Source organism: Plecotus auritus (genome assembly GCF_963455305.1).
Source record: "Plecotus auritus genome assembly, chromosome: 4".
In the NCBI taxonomy this organism is placed as follows: domain Eukaryota; kingdom Metazoa; phylum Chordata; class Mammalia; order Chiroptera; family Vespertilionidae; genus Plecotus; species Plecotus auritus.
This window is the reverse complement of record NC_137775.1, coordinates 175,848,306-175,867,982: the sequence shown is the minus strand read 5'-3', so window position 1 is coordinate 175,867,982 and position 19,677 is coordinate 175,848,306. Positions and strand designations below refer to the sequence as shown.

The 19,677-nt window shown below is 37.0% G+C and overlaps 1 protein-coding gene across 1 annotated transcript in view; it reads right to left on the bottom strand.

Annotated features, from left to right (window-relative positions):
• Positions 1-12,984: 12,984 nt before the first annotated feature.
• Positions 12,985-19,677, bottom strand: part of HDAC9 (histone deacetylase 9) — a gene marked incomplete at its 3' end in the record, with an annotated part of 846,383 nt that continues 839,690 nt past the window's right edge. Inside the window, exon 27 of the mRNA XM_080665383.1 lies at positions 12,985-13,024. Coding sequence (XP_080521509.1) covers positions 12,985-13,024 — 40 coding nt within the window. The remainder of the gene's footprint in view (positions 13,025-19,677) is intronic.

Genomic DNA, 19,677 nt, shown 5'->3' with positions numbered 1-19,677 from the left:
ATCCCCACTATGGGGCATGCATGAGGCAGTTGATGTTTCTATCTCTCTCCCTCTCCCTTCATCTCTGAAATTAAATATATTTTTCAAAAAAAATATAGATAATTTCACCAAAGCTAGGAAACCCTCCTAGCACAGGAAGGAGGGAGGCATTGAAAATAAGAGTGGCTGGTTGGAGAGTGGATGCTGCCATTGTCTTGGGATAGGATTGTGAGGTGTGGCCAGTATAAGTAACCTAAGGGCTTATGTTTGAATACTTATGGAGAGACAAGAGATGAACAATTGGACTTCTTGAGGAAGAGAAATGGAAATGAGCAACCCATCCTGTGCTCATGTTTACAATTAATCTTGGTCCTTGAAAGGCTGCCCCCTCTGCTGTAGGATAGACTAAAATTATATCTGCCCACTGACAACAGAAGGATAACAACGAAGCTGGTCATTTCTTTGTGGACACCAGGTGGGCAAAAACGTTTCTCCTGAGAACTGGTAAGGCTGCACATAGACTTGTAATTTAAATTCATATTAGACATTTGGTTAAAGGACCCATAAGCAGAAAAATGGGGATTAAAATGGTCTTTTGTGGTAAAACTGCTGGGATTCCTGCCAGAAGAAAAGGCAAAACTGCTCAGGAGGGATATGTCCTCAATCCAGATAACATGCATTTCTCACAGGTATAAGCCTATTGAAAAAAATTCACAATAAAAGTTCTTAGGAAGAGTGAAAAAACTAGTATGCACATCACTTGAGTATTTGAGATCATAGAGAATGCTGATAGACACTATAAAGCAAATGTATAGGAAATGATTAAAATGTAAAACAAAATGTTTTAAGACACCAGAATATTGGAATACTGAAAAAAAAAGTGAGTACATCTTTTAAAAATTAATAATATGGTCTTTGAAAGTTAAAAGTCATAGGCTAGAAATGCACAAAATCAGACATGAAAGATTAGAGAAAATTATGAAGAAGACAGCATAAAGAGACAGGGCAATGGAAAATGTAAAAGACAAGTTTACAGACATAAAGTACAGAGTGAGGCCTATCAATATATGTCTAATAAGAGTTATATCTAGTTAAGTGTTAGGGAAGAAGGGGATAGAAGATTGGGGGAGCTATTTTCAACCATAAATAACTTAGAATAAAATAATTTAATTTTCAGATTTAAGAAACACATCAGGTGCCTTGTAGGTTAAACACAAAGATCATACTTGTTCACAGAGTTCTTAAAAGATCTAAAGAAAAAAATTCATTACTTACAAAGCAATTACAGATGTTTGATAGGGAAAAAAGAGATAAGAATACAATAAAACAATGTTATCATGGTGCTAAAAAAATTAGGTGACAACCTAGAGTTCAATACCCAGCCAATATATCATTTAACAGTGAGGCCCCCCAAAATACATATATTTCAGACAGGAAACGTGGGAGAAAAATTAATTGCTCCAACCCTGAAAGAAGAAAGAAATAGGCTGCACACAAAATTATTGAGCAAAGAAATCGGCAAACTTGAAAAAACTCAATAATTATTGATTACTCTTATTATTGTAGTTACAAATGGAAAACCTTCATACTGATATGTGACAATAATTGTTATAAATCAAATCATGGTTTAAAAACAAAGCGAAACAAAATACATATACTTTTCCATCCATTTTCCACTGAACTTAAAGAGAGTAGTGACAAGGAGGGAGTATTTCGTAGGATCTAGCAGTTCTTTTATATTCAATAATTTCAAAGCAGTGTTTTTGGCTATGCAGGATTGCTGGGTTGAATCTAATAGTCTTGTGGGAGAGATGAACACATATGTTGTTGGAAGCCGCCCATTGCCTTCACTAGCAGAGAGGTGTGGACAAGGAACCCGGAAGGCTGGTCAACCTTGAAGCTCTGAAAGGTCAGAGCCAACCACCCACTGTTTAGTTGAGACAATGGTAGCTAAAGCAACTTCCACCTTTTAGTTTTATGTAAATTCTTGCCGATTGGCTATTATTGGAATTGCCTGCGTAAAGGCTGTGGCTGTATCCCATAGTCTTAATAAAAGGGATAGCAAGGCCAGAGCGGGGTGGAGTCCTTCCCCTTGAGTTGGGCTCCCGCCTGGCCCCCAATATTTCCAAATTAATATTTTCTAGTCTCTCATTTGCGTGCGGCCTCCTCCAGAGCCCAAACCCTGAACCTGAACCCTGAACCACGCGGGACATGTGGGGGACACTTGCAACTGGCAGCCCATGTGGGGCACTCGCAATATGTAACCATAAAACAATGCTAGAATGCATTTAATTTAAAATGGGAGGGCTTTTAAACTGGGGAGTTTAAACATCAACATGGCAGTGTAGTTTTACTGCACAGCGACCCTCTATCACATTTGCCTGATGAGGATGTTACAGTCTATCAGGTTTGGGGGGTCTGATAAAATTAATGATATTACTGTTTATCAAGATCAGTACTTTAAATGTAAAAAATGTATTGGAAATTATGTTTCATTAAAGGGCAAATAAAATAAAGCACTAATGGTTATTGAAGAACTTATCTGGCACTTGGCGTATAGGAAATTACCATTAATTAAAAAAAATAATGAGAGAAATGTAAATGGCTGTAATTTAGATAGCATTTTTTCTAAGGGAATCTCTATAAATTTTATCTTCTGTCTTTCTAATTCTCAGCATTATATGTTTTCAACTAAATGCTGTGATAAAGAATGGTAGACATGAGGGTGAATTGGACATTAACAAACACCCTAAATGCTATCGATTCTTTTGATAGAGTTTTGCACAAATCTTCCTGTGAATATAATTATTTTACTAGGTTTGGTGGCTAGGTGAAAAAGGTGATGAGATTAACAACTATGAACTGGTAGTCATAAAGCAGTTCCGGGGACATCACGTACAGCACAGGGAATATAGTCAATAATATTGTAATAATTATGTGCAGTGCCAGGTGGGTGCTTGAAACTTCAATGGGACTAATTTGTAAAATATATGATTGTCTAAGCACTGTGCTGAACATGTGAAACTAATACAAAATAATACTGAATGTAAACAGCACAAGAAAAGTAAAATAATAATATGTAACTTAACAAATATTTCTTGAATGTATTTTTATGTGTGCCTCTATGCTGTAACTCGATGGAGAAAGAAGACAGGTCACAGTTTTTTTAAAAGCATTGGCATCACACAATTATAAACCAAAATCTATTCTCTGATAATATTTAGTTTGCAACTATATAAAGAGGGAGCCTTAATGAAATTTTCATTTATATTGTTATATTGCCAATTTTCTTGCTAGGTTCCATGCTGTTATGAACACAATACTGAAAATATCCTATATAATAAAAGGCTAATATGCAAATCAACTGAACAGCAAAACAACCAGTCACTATGACACGCACTGACCACCAGGGGGTAGACGCTCGGTGCGGGAGCTGCCTCCTGGTGGTCAGTGCACTCCCACAGGGGGAGCGCCGCTCAGCCAGAAGCCGGGCTCAAGTCTGGCGAGCGCAGAGGTGGTGGTGGGAGCCTCTCCTGCCTCCGTGGCAGTGCTAAGGATGTCCTACAGTTGGCTTAGGCCTGCTCAGCCCTCAGTTGGACATTTCCTGAGGGCTTCCAGACTGCAAGAGGATGCAGGCTGGGCTGAGGGACCCCCTGAGTGCACAAATTTCGTGCACTGGCCTCTAGTGTGACATACAGTAGGCATTCAGTGAATATTGATTACATTGAATACATTTGTTTGGATAGCAGTAAAGAAGATGTTTCTCCTCCCCCCCCCCCCCCGACCTCCAGCATTTAAGTAAGCCTCAGTTTCCTCTTCTATTAAATTACTCTTCTCACAGGAGTGTTTTGAGATTTAAATGCGAGCACAGGCTAAGGGTTTAATAACTATTAATGTTTTTATTTTTAGAATAACTAAAATAACTGAAATAAAACAAATGTTTGACAAAGGAGAAAAATTAAAAATAGTGCACTAAAATATACCTTCTTAAAATAAACAACCTCATAAAACATGGATATAAAGTCTTAGCACCCAATTAAGAATAAATCTTCATAAATATATAATTAACTGTTATTAAAATTTTATTTTTATTACATCATTAAATACATTTATGTTAGCACAACTTAAGTTTTTAAATCTTATTCTCTTGGAAAAATATTTTGGAAGATAAAGCAAAATTAAATGTGGGACTATATCAGATTTCAAATGTACTGTATATGCTCTCAATATGAAGTTAATAGTGTCTTCTGTAGATGCACTAAGAACTTTAAAGTTGACTTCAAATGCAATCTTCATTTAATTTTATTATAATTCAAGTTTTTAAAGATTAAAAAAAAAGGGCATCCATGTACCTCTTCCACTGAATATTGTTTCTCTATTATTATGACATTTGAAAGAACATCGACTAGTTTTCCAAAGTACTTATTAGGATATGTGGGGAATGATCCATTTAGGGTAATCTGGGACAACCATAAAAATTAATATTGATATTACAAAGCTAAGAAGTAACTACAATACTTGGAAGTACTTTGAGTTAAATAATTCTGAAAGTATTCCTTGGAAGTTAAAAGATTCCTTGGAATTCCATTTTTAACTGCAAACCACTTTTAAAAAGTAATAATACACTCATTCTTATTTCTTACTTATACTCCACTTTTCCAATTGCTCTCTTTTCACCACAGGAACTTAAAAGAAACAAAGAACCATGAAGTAACATTTGCCATTTGACAAACCTGATTAAACCAAGGGTGTTGACCATTGAAACTGACCCTACCTACCCACTCCATCACAAGTTTACTTTCTGCTAGACAAAATATTACTGCCTATTCCCAGAAGGAACCCAAACCATTGTCCACTGGAAACAGTTATGTTTTAGAATGTTAAACATTGCAGGGGGTTATAAAATACAAAAATAAGTATTGGTCTTGGAATAGATTTCAAGTTTTTGGAATATGTATTCCAAAGACATCTTAGGGTTCTTGGCTACACTAAAGAAAGATGTTGAAACAGAGGAAAAAAGAACTGTTTTGTAACTTGTACTTACTGTACAAACCTAGCCACAATGACCAGATCCATTTAAAATGATAATTTAATAAAATCGTAAGATCAGCAGAGATTGAGCATACAGTCTATACTGAAAGTTAGTTCCAGTTTTGTAGTTTAAGACTGCCTTTAGTATACCATCTTTGACATATTCTGTATGTCATTTGGAGAGAGAACAGACTTTAGAGCTACATAAAGGTTTAATTTACCTCCTACTATCTGTAACAATAAGTAAATGACTTAACCTGTTCCATGCTCCATGCTCTCATCTGTAAATGGGAGTGATAATACATGAAGTGGAGTTCATGTAATGAAAAACCTAATTTTGGTACAGTGCCCAGTATTGTAACAGGCATATGGCTGGTGTTTAATCAGTGTTAGTTATTATTATTATTATTTTTGTTAATCTTCATCTGAGGACATTTTTTTCATTGATTCTTTTAGAGAGAGTGGATGGGACGGTGGAAGGGGGGAAGAGGGGGGGGAGAGAGAGAGAGAGAGAGAGAGAGAGAGAGAGAGAGAGAGAGAGAGAGAGAGAGGAACATCGATGTGATAAAGACACATTGATTGGTTGTCTCCTACAAACTCGAACCTGCAACTCAGGTACTTGCCTTTAGGTGTGCGGACAGAGGCTCTAACCCAGCCGTGGGCAAACTACGGCCTGCGGGCCGGATCCGGCCCGTTCGGCTGTTCTATCAGGCCCGCGGAGCCGAAAGAGCGGAGGGTTCTCTTGCTCTCCCCTCCGCTCCTTTACTTTGAATTTATATTAGTTCACACAAACACTCCATCCATGCTTTTGTTCCGGCCCTCCGGTCCAGTTTAAGAACCCATTGTGGCCCTTGAGTCAAAAAGTTTGCCCACCCGTGCTCCACTGAGACACTGGCCAGGCCAGTGTTAGCTATTATTATTCTTTATCCTGACCAGCAAATGACATTCAAATAGCAACTCTGTTTTCATTTACTTTTTCTCCTTTTGTCAATTCTCACTTCAGTAAAATGGAGATTTACTTGCAAATAACCCCTTCATATTTTAAAAAATGTTTTTATTGATTTTACAGAGAAGAAGGGAGAGGGATAGAAAGTTAGAAACATCTATGAGAGAGAAACATGGATCAGCTGCCTCCTGCACGCCCCCCACTAGGGATCGAGCCAGCATCCAAGGTACATGCCCTTGACAGGAATTGAACCCGGGACCCTTCAGTCCACAGGCTGATGCTCTATCCACTGAGCCAAACTGGTCAGGGCACCCCTTCATATTTTAAAAGTGGAACAGTATATGTCACAATAATTTATAATTAGTAATACTTTATTTATTCAACAAATATTTGTCAAATATCTAGTATTCAGAGTCTAATGGTAGGCATCAAAGAGGTAGAAAAATAAGAACGCTTTTATTTCAAATAGCTTTTATTCACACTAGTACTAGAGGAAAATCTAATTCAGTAGAAAACACAAGACAAAAGGGAATCTTTCATTCTCTTTGAAGGAAAGTCATGATATTAACAACATCAACTATAATTTGGAACACACCATTGAATTTTCCATTTCATGTTTTCAAATACAAAACAGGAATCAGAAGAAGGTGAACACTGCATGAAAATGTTCAGCGATGGTATTGTGATTAGGCATTAATCCTTTATTGGATAATTATTTTTCACATGTGGGAAAACATCACTGGCAGCACACTTTTAAGAAAAGGAGTTTGGCAACGTGTTTTTTTCTCAGCAGCACTGGATGACAGATTTTGGTGACTGCTAGCCAAAAAATTAAGGGCAAAACCACTGGTGCACAGAGGACATCGCACTGATCTTGTTACAGAAACAGATATCAGGCTACGACAGAAAAGACATTTAAATTTTACACTAAGCCAGAAACTCCAGATTCCTGGGGTATACATCGACAAGCCCGGCCTAGAGTGTTGAATCACAAGGGTAATAAATATTGGCTTCCTGCCTGCCCTGCCCACATTATTTAAAAATATCAGGATATTTGCTTTCAAACGACACGAACTGCCTAGGCTATAATCTACTAAATGGTCACTCATTTTTAATAGCATGCTTCGTGTGCCCAGCAACCACTGGGAGGGCGATTTCAGACAACCCAGCGGTTGCAGAGGATAGGCACTGGCCTTGCTTATCCACAAAGTTTGACAATCTTACCATTTAGGAAGAGCATATGGAGATTTTGGTCTAAAACAATGTTTGCAAACCGGAGGAACTGCCATTCCTCCTCCGTTTTTAGAATTCTTAATTCCTAAGGTGTTTTGTTTTTAATTACTCCATTGCTGCACAATTTTAGGTTCATAAAAGCAACAGCCAGAAATCACTGCAAGATTTCTACCGATTGTCATAAAATGTCAGCTCTAAGAAAGGGCACCATGAAACCTAAAGGAAGTGACCATAATGTCTCCCTAAACATTTGACCCTCTTTATTTTATTTGATGTTGAAACATTTGCCTCCAATGTGCCAAATAGAAAAATAAAAGGATTCAATTTTCTTTGAATAGTCTGGAAATATCTTACTTTCAAATTGTATTTATTTAAAATTTCTCTTTTGTATTTTTTCTTCAGTTCAGAGTTTATGCTTGTGGGTTTGACTTATAAAGACATCATCCAAAGGGCAAGAATAATCTATGTACAATGCTCTCTATGTGATAACTAGCACAACACAATGGGTAGTAACAAAAATGGCAGAAAATGGTATTTGAGACAAAGAGAGAAATTCTGTAGTAATAAAACAAAGTGCCAGGTCCAAAATTATAGACCAAAACACAATAACTTGATCTATCATTTAAGATAAGAATAGTACAAAAGTCAAGTGATTCTTACAAAGGAAGAGATAAAAACGAAGATAAAGAGTAACTACTAGAGAATTTATATAAAATGGCAGGAAAGAAAGTATACTTAGTGGTATGTCAGAAAGTAAGTTGCCCAGGTTGTTTCTACTTAGAAAACATAAAGTAGAGGTTTTAAAAATTGTTTTGATAGATTAGATATGGCAATTTGGTATTGGCAGTTGAACAGGGGAAAGAGAGAAGAGTGGAAAGGAAATTATTGGTTTGAATGATTGGCACTATAAGGTGAATTCACCATATATTTATTTCAGGCTGAGAATTAAGATAGTTTGAGAAATTGTTATAACCCTATTACTCTGTGATTGAGATCAAGTCCAAAGAGCACCAGATCAACAGTTGAAGGCTGTTTATCTAAAAGATTTATGCTCAGGCCACATGACAATCATTCTGCGTTTCATGAAACATTAGATGGAGTAAAAGAAAGCTGATAGGAAGCAAGGGTATGTATGCTTTCCCATATAAATATGACCAGGAAAAGGAGCCCTATATAGGCACGTCTATATTTCATTGATGGTGTTGATGAAGGTGATGTAATACCCATGATACTTCATTGAAAAGGCAGTAAATAGTACAAAATACTGCTGGAGCCCAAATTATAATTGTGTCCCTTGACAATACAAGAAATATGCGATGATGATCATGACCATGTGGATGATCAGTTTTGAAGGCAACAACAAAATGCTTTCATTACTCAGCATAGATCATCTGGTGTCCATTTCTTTTGGAGGTGAAAATGCTCTCTTTATGGAACAGTTGAACAGGTATCCTACTTTTTTTTTTCTTATTTTCTCAGCACACTAAATGATTTCATTTCTGAAGCAGGAAAAGGATGTTGAGATAGATGCTGCTAAAAATGACAATGTCAAACTCTGACAGAATGATTATTTCAAGCGCAGAATGAATAACTTTATATATATAATTGATTTCAGAGAGGAAGGGAAAGGGAGAGAGAGATAGAAACATCAATGATGAGAGAGAATCATTGATCGGCTGATTGGAACCATGACCTCCTGCTTCATAAGTCAACATTCAATCACTGAGCCACGCTGGTCTGGCAGAATGCATCACTTTACAGACAGAAACCTTTGGCTTGTTTAGTAACTACTAGAGGCCTGGTGCATGAAAGTTCATGCACTGGAGGGGGGTTCCTCAGCCCAGCCTGCCCCCTCTCTCAGTGCGGGAGTCCTCAGGGGCAGGAGGCGACCCAACGATCAAGGGAAGGTGAAGCCCCCATCACACCTCTGTTGCTGCCACTGCCAGCAGCGCAAGCCTTGGCCGGCCCTGGTTACTTGAGCCTCGGGCGGCCCTGGGTGGCTGGGCAGCTGCCATCCGAGGCTTGCCTGCACCTTGGGCTGGCCCTGGGCGGCTGGGGGCGCTGAGGGGACTGGGGGACTTCAGAGGCAGGCACGCAGAGTGCCTGCCACCCTGGTGGGGTTGAGGGGACTGGGTGCTGCCATCTTGTGGCTGTGGGCGCCACAATTTTGAGGGCGTGGCAGTCAACTAGCATATTCCCTCCTTATTGACTGTGGGCGCAGCCATCTTTGCAATGGCATGAGGGTCAATTAACATATTCCCTCTTTATTAGATAGGATTAGACATTTAATAATTTCACTGGGACAAACTGAGAGTGAACCTTCCAAAGATAAATAGGAAGAACTATTTAAATAAATGGTCCTAAACATAAATGCTGGGATGAAAAAGATGAGTATAAAGTGCTGATTGAAGAGAAATTATCTCCCAGGAGACTGTTCACATGACCATTCTGCTCACTTCCACATGTAAAGCTGTAAAGAAACCCAGGACATCTATACAGCTTTATGAATGACCTTCAAACTACTGAGTTCTTAGGAGAAACCAGCCCCATAGTTTCTGAAATTTTTGTGTGAGATTTCCTGTTTTCAAATCCACCATGTTGTCATGGAGAGGTGTGTGAGAGTTTTGTAAAGGCTTATAGTCAAAACTGAAGTTAACATTTCATTTCCCAGGATTGGTAAGGGAAATGCAATTGGTAGTAGTTTTTCATACATATCTGTTTTCTCTAAAATATTACTTCTATCCCTACTATGGGTGGTGTAAATTTGTTAAAATATTAAAAAATATTTTATCTCAAAATGTTCTTCTCATTAAGCAGTGATTAAGTAGCCTCTGTTACCATTTGAGATCACTTATTATCTAATAAAAGTTTTTCAATGTAATATATAAACCCAGGTTGTACTATAAAATTGAGAAAATTAATTTTCTTACATTTCCTTTTTTTTTTTTACCTAAAATTAAATCTCATTAAATTGAACTCCTCACATTGTTTACTAATAGATTTCTCAAAAATGTGTGTGAATTATTATGAGTTTGTGAGAAAGCCTATGGGATTATCCTTCAAAATAGGGATCAGAAAAACATATTATTGATAAAGCTTAGGGAAAAATTCTTCTAATAGCCTCTTACTAGGAACTATTTTGAGCAATAAAAATTAAATGTGTAAGTCAGGAAAACTATACCAAGTGAAAATCTCTTTCAAGAAGGGCAGGCTATTTCAAAAGACATGTTGACATTCTCCAACTGCCCCCATTCTCTCCCTGAGGGCTACCCTACTCCTTGTAAGGGTATAATAAGAAAGCACTACCTTCTGTTCTTACAGCTACATTCAGCTGTGATTAATCCTCTCCATAGTTTATCTGCCACTCCACTTACTAGACTCTCAGTGCAACCAATTGGGTCCAGTATCATATGGAAGGATGTGGAATTAACTCATTAATGTGTTATGTTTTAAATCTAAATAACCATAGAGATGTCTTAGTGATCTGGCTCTGTCAGATTGATGGCTGCACATAAGAATGCAACAAAATTATTGTAGGAAAATCAGTAAATTAGTATGCTTGCACTATACTGTTTCATTCTCTTATTCAGCATCTAAACAATATTTGGGAAGGTTGAGAGCAATAATAGAGATTTGTAAATGTCAATTTATTTGTAAATAGTCACAATTATGTTTCCAATTAAAATGATATAGTTTTCTGTGAAAGCCTTTGGCTCCATTATTTGGTTTTCTGTAAGTAAATTTCAAGGAAATACGCAAAATAGCAAGAGCTAGCAACTATGACTAGCATGAATTTCTCTGAAAAATATCATGAAATGTTTCACAAAAATTCATTACTATTGTGAATCGAGATTGACCTTACTCTTATTCAATGAAAGTAATTTTTTACCTAATACTGAGTTACATTCCACTTTAGACTTCCTATTTCAAAGGGCGACTCAAATTTCTAAGATGTTAAACCAAGTATTGAGCCATTTTTGTATATGTAATAAAAGTCTTTAAAATTAAAATGGTAATCCTAAAAAAACCCAAATGCATGAAAAAAAGTGGTCTGAATGTATAACAAAAGGGAGTTATATAATTCTACTTGAGTGAAATCTTTCATCTTTGATTTACAGGTTAGAGTCCTCTTTAACTAAAACCATATTGTTCTATATCTTTCATATCATAGCCTCTCCTAAAACCTTGTTTTAATTAAGGTTTCTTTCAGATTTCTGAATAAAAGCATGACAATCTTCACTTATGGCTTTAATATATCCTATGAGTTAGGAAAATATATAAAAAGAAATATCAACTCTTTCAAAAGCATTGTCATATATTAAATACTGCAAGGTATTCTATATCAATGTCTTTATGTGTTCGAGTTATACATTGAAATAAAATTTTGGATGGTAGGGGGATAACCTACTTAATACGTAGTAAGTTACTTTAAATCTCAGAAATAAAAGTCTGTTATTTTTAGCCTTTGACGCTAAGGCAACATGTGCAAAGGTTAAGTTCCTGGTGGTTTTGTTTTTTTTCACATAAAGGCACAACTTCAAAGGTTAACTCAATTCAAGGTGACTTCAATGTCTTCATTAACACATTTCAGAGATCTAGAAAATTCAGTAACATTGCTTAAGCCATATTTACCTCAATGATTTCACAGCTATAAGAACACACTAGACAAAGCAACCGTATTAACCTGGAGAGTAAAAAAAAAAAAAAAAAAAAAAAAAAAAAAAAAAAAAAAAAATACTCAAGGCTCCTGAGAAATTGGGGAGGTTATGGGTAATCTAGTTTTCTATAGGAAGTAAGGATGAAAGGTTAGAAGAAAGGAAGCGATGGCAGGCAGAAAAAGAAAAGTGCGAGAATAAGTTCTTGATAGATTTGCAATAAATTAAGACCGTCTTTGAAAAGTTTTCAAAGACACTGGAAATCCTCCACAGAACATATGCTTAGAGCTACTGTCGTCATCAGAGCGAGGGATGTGAGCGGGGAGGGAGGTCTCATCCTCCCAGTTGCAAATCTCATGTGTGTGTGAGAACACTGGGAGGGATGTTAGGGAAACGGGTAGTTTTTTGTTGTTGTTTTTTAAGTGACATAAAATATTGCACCATGCTATCCAGTGTTTGAGGTTTGTTTGGCGTGCGGAGGCGGAGTTATGGCATGGTTTGTTCCACGGAAAGAGCCTCAGCGCAGTTCCTCCATCTTGAACTCTGAACTAGCAAGAGTCGAACCATGTGTTAAAACAAAGGCCAAAAAACAAGCAAAACCAAACCAAACAAAATCCCTGCGATCTGTCGGGAATTGCTATCCGTTCATAGCTGAAAGCAAATCCTGTAAACAAGTTGAGACTGTTTGACAAAAATTACCCAATGAAGAAACGGATCAGAATGTCAGGAATGAGTATTTCTTAGGTTTTGCCCAAAATTTCACTGGCTGTCACAGCGTTTGTAATGAACAGTATCTAATACTGTATTAGACGTTTCTGGTTCCTGCTCCGGGCCCGGGAGGGGGTCACCCAGCATACTAACTGCACGCTGGAAGCAGTTTCTTCCAATCGTGGTTTACTGTAACTTTAGAATCGCAGCGGTTACATTTACGGAATCTTTAATGCCCTTTCAAGTCCATCCAAAGAACAAGTGAAGCTGCTGTTCAGGATTCCGTGCCCAGTGTTTATGTTCCATCGAATCTGTGCCACCCAGGCAGCAGACAAGACATGTCTGTGGGTGCTGGGGTGGGGGGTGGGGGGATACACAATGATGTCACACACAGGAAATATGGGGGGGGGGGAGAGAGGGGGTCTTGGCACTTCACAAGGCTGGCTCCTCTTCCATAGGCTCACCAGCGATTCTGTAAAAATAAACAGGCAATCAGAATACGGCCTGAGAGTACACAATGACATTGTAGATTTTCATGCATAATCAAAGCTGATTTTTCAGCTCTCTCTAATGTTTATTTGTGTTATTCAGTTATCCATAAATAGAGTTTCTTTCCTAGGAAGTATAAACAAATGTCAAGTGGAAAAACATTTTAGATCCAAGCAATCATTGAAAATGTTCCTGTTTATATTAAAACATGTCAGAATATTTTATAACTCTAGATTCCAAAATGCTCATGTTTAGTGTCTAGTTCAGTCCAATAATTTATTGAAAAAATTAACCACGATATTTTATTTTAGGAGCAATTGCAGTGATTTCCTATGGAACCAGGTTGCTAACTAGAGCAAAGGACCCAGCTAGCTTCTGGAGGAAAATCACCAGGGCTCTGGTTTTTTGCTTCTGTTCTTTCATAACTGGATTGGCTGCCTGCCGGAGGCATTTCAAATCAAATTCTGAATTTGATTAGCAAATCGCTGCTACAGACCCAACGTTTTTACAAGAAACGCACTATGGTAGTGTGTAAATAGTTTTTATTCGGCATCATCTGTGGGGTGTTCTGCTCGGGTAAAACCAAAACTAATTGCTTGAAATTTATACTTGAGATTTAACCTTAATTTGGTAACACTCTGAGGGTGTTTTAAGGCAAACTTTCAGAATGATTTTTTAATTTAGCCAAAGGGACTAATTGTAGTAGGAACCCACATACATGAGGTGGCTGGATTGACGAGGGAACACTGCTGGAATTTTGGATGCACGGGAGAATTGCGTTTGAGTCTGAACTCTGCAAGTTGCTAATGTTGCAATGTGTTAATGTTGTAACTTCACTTCTGTGAGGCTGTGGTTTCAGGTTTAAGAGCATGAGAAAAAAGACATTCCTTACTGAATTAGTGCAGGTTAAAAAAAAAGCAGGTAAAACTGACTTGTAAACAAACAATATGAGACGTTATTTAATACTTTGGATCTATCTTTTCGCCATCTAACGTATAAAATGGTGATGAATAGCCTACAGATACAGAATTATGACTACGCTACCATAGGAAACACTATACATACATGGATGACGGTTTCCTCTGGGTGGTGGAATGATGAGTAGGTGGTTTTCATTTTCTTTTTCTTATTGTTTATCTACTTGGGAATATTCTATAATGAATTACTTTCATACTAGAAAAAATGCTATGTTTAAAACACAGCTGTTTATGAAAACAAATGAACTGTTTAGTCATGTTATTTTATAGATTTATAAGGAAAAAAGCCAAGATTTCTATGCAGTTAAAAAGTAGTTACCGCCTAACCGGTTTGGCTCAGTGGATAGAGCGTCGACCTGTGGACTCAAGGGTCCCAGGTTCGATTCAGGTCAAGGGCATGTACCTTGGTTGCAGGCATATCCCCAGTAGGAGGTGTGCAGGAGGCAGCTGATCGATGTTTCTCTCCCATCGATGTTTCTAACTCTCTATCCCTCTCCCTTCCTCTCTGTAAAAAATCAATAAAATACATTAAAAATTTTTTAAAAAAGCAGTTGCCATTTTAGCTTAGCATTTTAATAACAAATTTAAAATACTGAAAGATTTTTATCCATGGAATGATAATAAGAAGATTTTAATGCATCCTCTGATGAATGAGAACTATTAGGTACTCATTATTTAACATTACCAATAAGAGAGTTCCAAAGGAGTCCATGTGAAACACTAAATACTACTACTACTACTACTACTACTACTACTACTACTACTACTACTACTTCTACTACTGATAATCTCTAAGGGAGGTATAGTCTGTCTGAAAACGTACTGGATAAGAAAGTTGTAAGTGCTTCGAGTTGCTATAAAAGATAAAAGCTATCTAAATCATTAATACTCTATTAAAATCATTCAAAACTAAAATTTCAGCATTCTGAGAAGAAACATTTTAAATTAAGGAAAACTAAATTAGTTTATCTGTAAACATGCAAAGTTATTTATATCTGAGAATATGTGGATACCTTAGGTATAGAATCCTTAAACTAGATATTCTAATGGAGACTGAATTTTCCAATTTCTTCCCCTCTAGCTTTTTTGAGATAAAACTGACATATACCATAGTGGATGTTTAAGGTGTACAATTAGTGTGATAATTTGATACACACATATATTGCAAAATATTTACCACAATAACTAATCCTTCACCTCACATTACCATTATTTTGTGTTGTTATAGTAAGAACCATGTTGAACCTTCTTTTTTTTTACAGCTGTATAATATTCTATTGCGCTTATATTCTGTATTCTGTGTCCATTTATCTATCAATGGACACTAGGCTGTTTCCATGTCTTGGCTATTGTGAATTATGTTGCAATGAATATGAAAGTGCAGATATCTTTTCAAGATAAGTGATTTTTTTTTTCTTCTGGACCACATGGTAGTTCTACTTTTAAGTTCTTGGGGACCCTTCATACTGCTTTCCACAGTGGCTGCACCAATTTATGTTCCAATCTATCATGCCGAGGAGTTCCGTATTCTCCATATCCTCACTAACATTTTGTATTAATTGTTTTATTTGATGATAGCCATTTTAACACATGCAATTAGAGATCTCGTTGTTGCTTTGATTTGCATTTCCCTGATGATTAGTGATATTGAGCACCTTTTCATGTAGTTGTTAGCTACTTGTACATCTTTAGAAAAATATTCTGGTCCTTTGCCCATTTTTAAATTGGATTATTATTATTACTAGTGGCCCGGTGTACGAAATTTGTGCGGGGGGGGGGGGGGGGTGTTCCTCAGCCCGGTATGCACCCTCTCTAATCTGGGACCCCTCGAAGGATGTCCTACTGCCAGTTTACAGGGATCGGGCCTAAACCGGCAGGCGGACATCCCTCTCACAATCCGGGACTGCTGGTTCCTAACTGCTCACTGTCTGCCTGCCTGCCTGATTGCCCCTAACCACTCTGCCTGCCGGCCTGCTTGCCCCCAACTGCCCCCCGCCGCCAGCCTGCTCACCCCCAACTGCCCCCCGTGCCAGCCTGCTCACCCCCAACTGCCCCCCCTGCTGGCCTGCTTGCCCCCACCTCCCCTTCCTACTGGCCTGCTCGCCCACAACTGCCCCCCTGCTGGCCTGCTCACTCCAAACTGCCTCCCTCCACTGTCCTGATCACCTCCAACTGACCCCCACTGATGGCCTGCTTGCCCCCCTGCTGGTCTGCTTACCCCCAACGGCACCGCCCCCCACCAGCCTGATCACCCACAACTGCTGTCCCATCCTGGCCTGATCACCCACTGGCAACCCAAGCTCCCAGCCCCTCCTTTTTTTCTATTTTTTTTTTTTCAGCGCCTCTTTGAGCGGAGGCCAGGGCCGGCTGGAACCAGGTATCTGGGATTTATTTATCTTCTATAATTGAAACTTTGTAGCCTTGAGCAGAGGCCAGGGCTGGCCAGGGCAGGTGGGAAGCTTGGTTTCCTCCATCGCCATGGCAACCCAAGCCTCCTGCTCACTCCAGCTCTGTGGCCGCCTCCATCTTAGTTGGGTTAATTTGCATACTCGCTCCTGATTGGCTGGTGGGTGTGGCTGGTGGGTGTAGCAGAGGTATGGTCAATTTGCATGTTTCTCTTTTATTAGTGTAAATTATTTATTGAATTGTCTGAGTTCCATGTATATTGTGGATGTGAATCCCTTTTTAGATACACGAATTGCAACTATTTTCTCCTTTTTCATAGGTTGCCTTTTCATTTTGATTGTCTTCTGCTCCATAGAAGTTTTTTGTCTGATGTAGTCACATTTGTTTATTTTTATTGCTATTTTGTTGTTGTCACATCTAAAAACCAGTGCAAAAAAACATGTCAAGGATAATTTTTCCTATGTTTTCTTCTGAGAGTTTCATAGTTTAGGTCTTACATTTAAGTCTTAATCCATTTTGAGCTAATTTTTGTGACTGGTGTAAAATAGGGTCCCAATTTCTATTCTTTTACATGTGAATATACAGTTTTTCTAAAAACACTTATTGAAGAAGTTATTATTTCCCCATTGAGTATTCTCGGCTCCCTTCTCAAATATCAATTGACCATATGTGTGAGGGTTTATGGCTGGGCTCTCAATTCTGTTCCATTGGTCTATGTGTCTGTTTTTATGCCAGTGCCATATTGTTTTGATTATTTTTGCTTTCTAATATAGTTTGATGCCTCTAGCTGTGTCCTTTCTCAAGACAGTGTTGACTACTCAGGGTCTTCTGTAGTTCCATATGAACTTTAGGATTTTTTCTATTTCTGCGAAAAATGCCACTGGAGTTTTGGTAAGAATAGCATTGAATCTATAGATGACTTTGGGTAGTATGGATGTTTTAACAATATAAACTCTTCTAATCCATGAACATGGAATATATTTACATTTATTTGTGTATTCTTCAGTTTATTTAATCAGATTCTTCATTGTTTTTGGTGTATAGATCTTATTTTGTATCCTGGAACTTTACTGAATGTTTAATAGTGTTAACAGATTTTGTTTTGGTGGAATTTCAACATTTTTTATATCCAAGATCATGTCATCAGCAAACAGAGACACTTATCTTGTTTCTGATGTTATAGTGAAATTTTTCAACATTTTATCATTGAGTATGTTAGCTGTGGGTCATATTTGACCTTTATTATGTTGAGGTATGTTACCTCTATACCCAATTTGGTGAGAGTTTTTATTATCAAAGATAGTGAATTTTGTCCATTGCTTTTTCTGACCATATGATTCTTATCCTTCATTATATTAATGTAGTATATCATACTGATTGATTTGCATACGATGAGCCATCCTTGCACACAATTTGATCACAGTGTATTATCCTTTTAAGGTGCTGTTGAAATGGGTTTGCTAGTATTTTGCTGAGGTTTTTGCATCTATGTTCATCAGGAATATTGGCCTATATAGTTTTCTTTACTTTAGTATTCTTGTCTGGCTTGTTAACGCTGGCTGCATAAAATTAGTTGGGTGTGTTCCCTCCTCTTTAATTTTTTTTGGATGAGTTTGAGAAGTTTTGGTGTTAATTCTTCCTTAAATTTTTAGAAGATTCCACCAGCGAAACCATGGGACTGGGCTTTTGTTGGAAGGTTTTGATTACGGATTTAATTTCCTTACTAGTAATTGATATGTTTAGATTTTCTATTTCTTCATGATTCAAACTTGCTAGGTTGTATGCTTCTAGGAGTTTATCAATTTCTTTAAGGTTGTCCAATTTGTTGGCCTGTAATTGTTTATAGTAGTCTCTTGTGACACTTTTTGTGTGGTATCAGTTATAATGTCTCTTCTTTCATTTATAATTTTACTTGAGTTCTCTTTTTTTGGTGAGTATAGTTAAAGGTTTGGCATTTTAAAATCTTTTAAAAAAACAACTGTTAGTTTCATTGAGCTTTTCTATTGTTTTTCTATTTTCTGTTTCATTTATTTCTGCTCTGACTTTTATCTCCTTTCTTCTGCTGACTTTAGGCTTAATTTTTTTTCTAGTCCTTAAGGTTAGTAAACTTAGTTTATTTGAGATATTTATTTTTTTAACATAGGCATTTATTGATGTAAATTTGCCTCTTAGCATTGCTTTTGTTACATCCCATAAGTTTTGCTATGTTGTGTTTCCATTTTCATTTGTTTCAAGGTAAGTTTTTAAATTTTCTTTTGATGTAATCCTTGATCCATTAGTTGGTCCATTGTAAACAGGTGTTTAATTTCCAGATATTGGTGAAATTTCCAGTTTTCCTCCTGTTATTGATTTCTAATTTCATACCACTGTGGTCAGAAAAGATAATAGGTATTATTTCAATCTTTTAAATTTTTCTAAGAATTTTTTGTGACCTAAGATATAACCTATTCTGGAGAATGTGGAACATGGAAATAAATGTATATATTTCCCTTTCATTGCATGGAATGTTTTGTGTATGTCTGTTAGGTACACATGGTCTAAAGATTAAATCCAATGTTTCCTTATTGATTTTCTGTCTGGATGATCTATTTGTTGTAGAAAGTGGGGTATTTGATTCCCCTACTATTGTTCTATTGTTGTCTACTACTCCCTTCAGATCTGTTAGTATTTGCATAATGTATTTAGGTGTCTGATTTTAGGTGCATATATATTTACAATTGTTTCCTCTTGACAAGTTGACCTCTTTATCCCTATATAATGACCTTTTTTGTGTCCTGTTACAGTTTTAGACTTAAAGTTTATTTCTTTCTGATACCAGTATCGCTACCTCTGCTCTATTTTGGTTTCCATTTACATGAAATATCTTTTTTTTTTTTAATACCTTCACTTTGAGGCTATCTGTAACCTGGAAACTAAAGTGAGTATTTTGTAGGCAGTAATATAATTGGTTCTTTTAAAAAAATTCATTCAGTCACTCTATGCCTTTAGATTGGCATATCTAATCCATTTAAATTTAAAATAATTAATGATTCTTAAGGATTTACTACTGTCATCTTGTTAACTGTTTTGTGTCTGTTTGGTAGTTCCTATATTCCTCTCTTGATGTCTTCCTTTTGAATTGATGATTTTCCATAGTGGTATACTTTGATTACCTTCTCATTGTATTGTGTATATCCACTATAGGTTTCTGTTTTATGGTTACCCTGAAGCTTACTTGAAACATCTTATCGATATAACAGAATATTTTAACCTG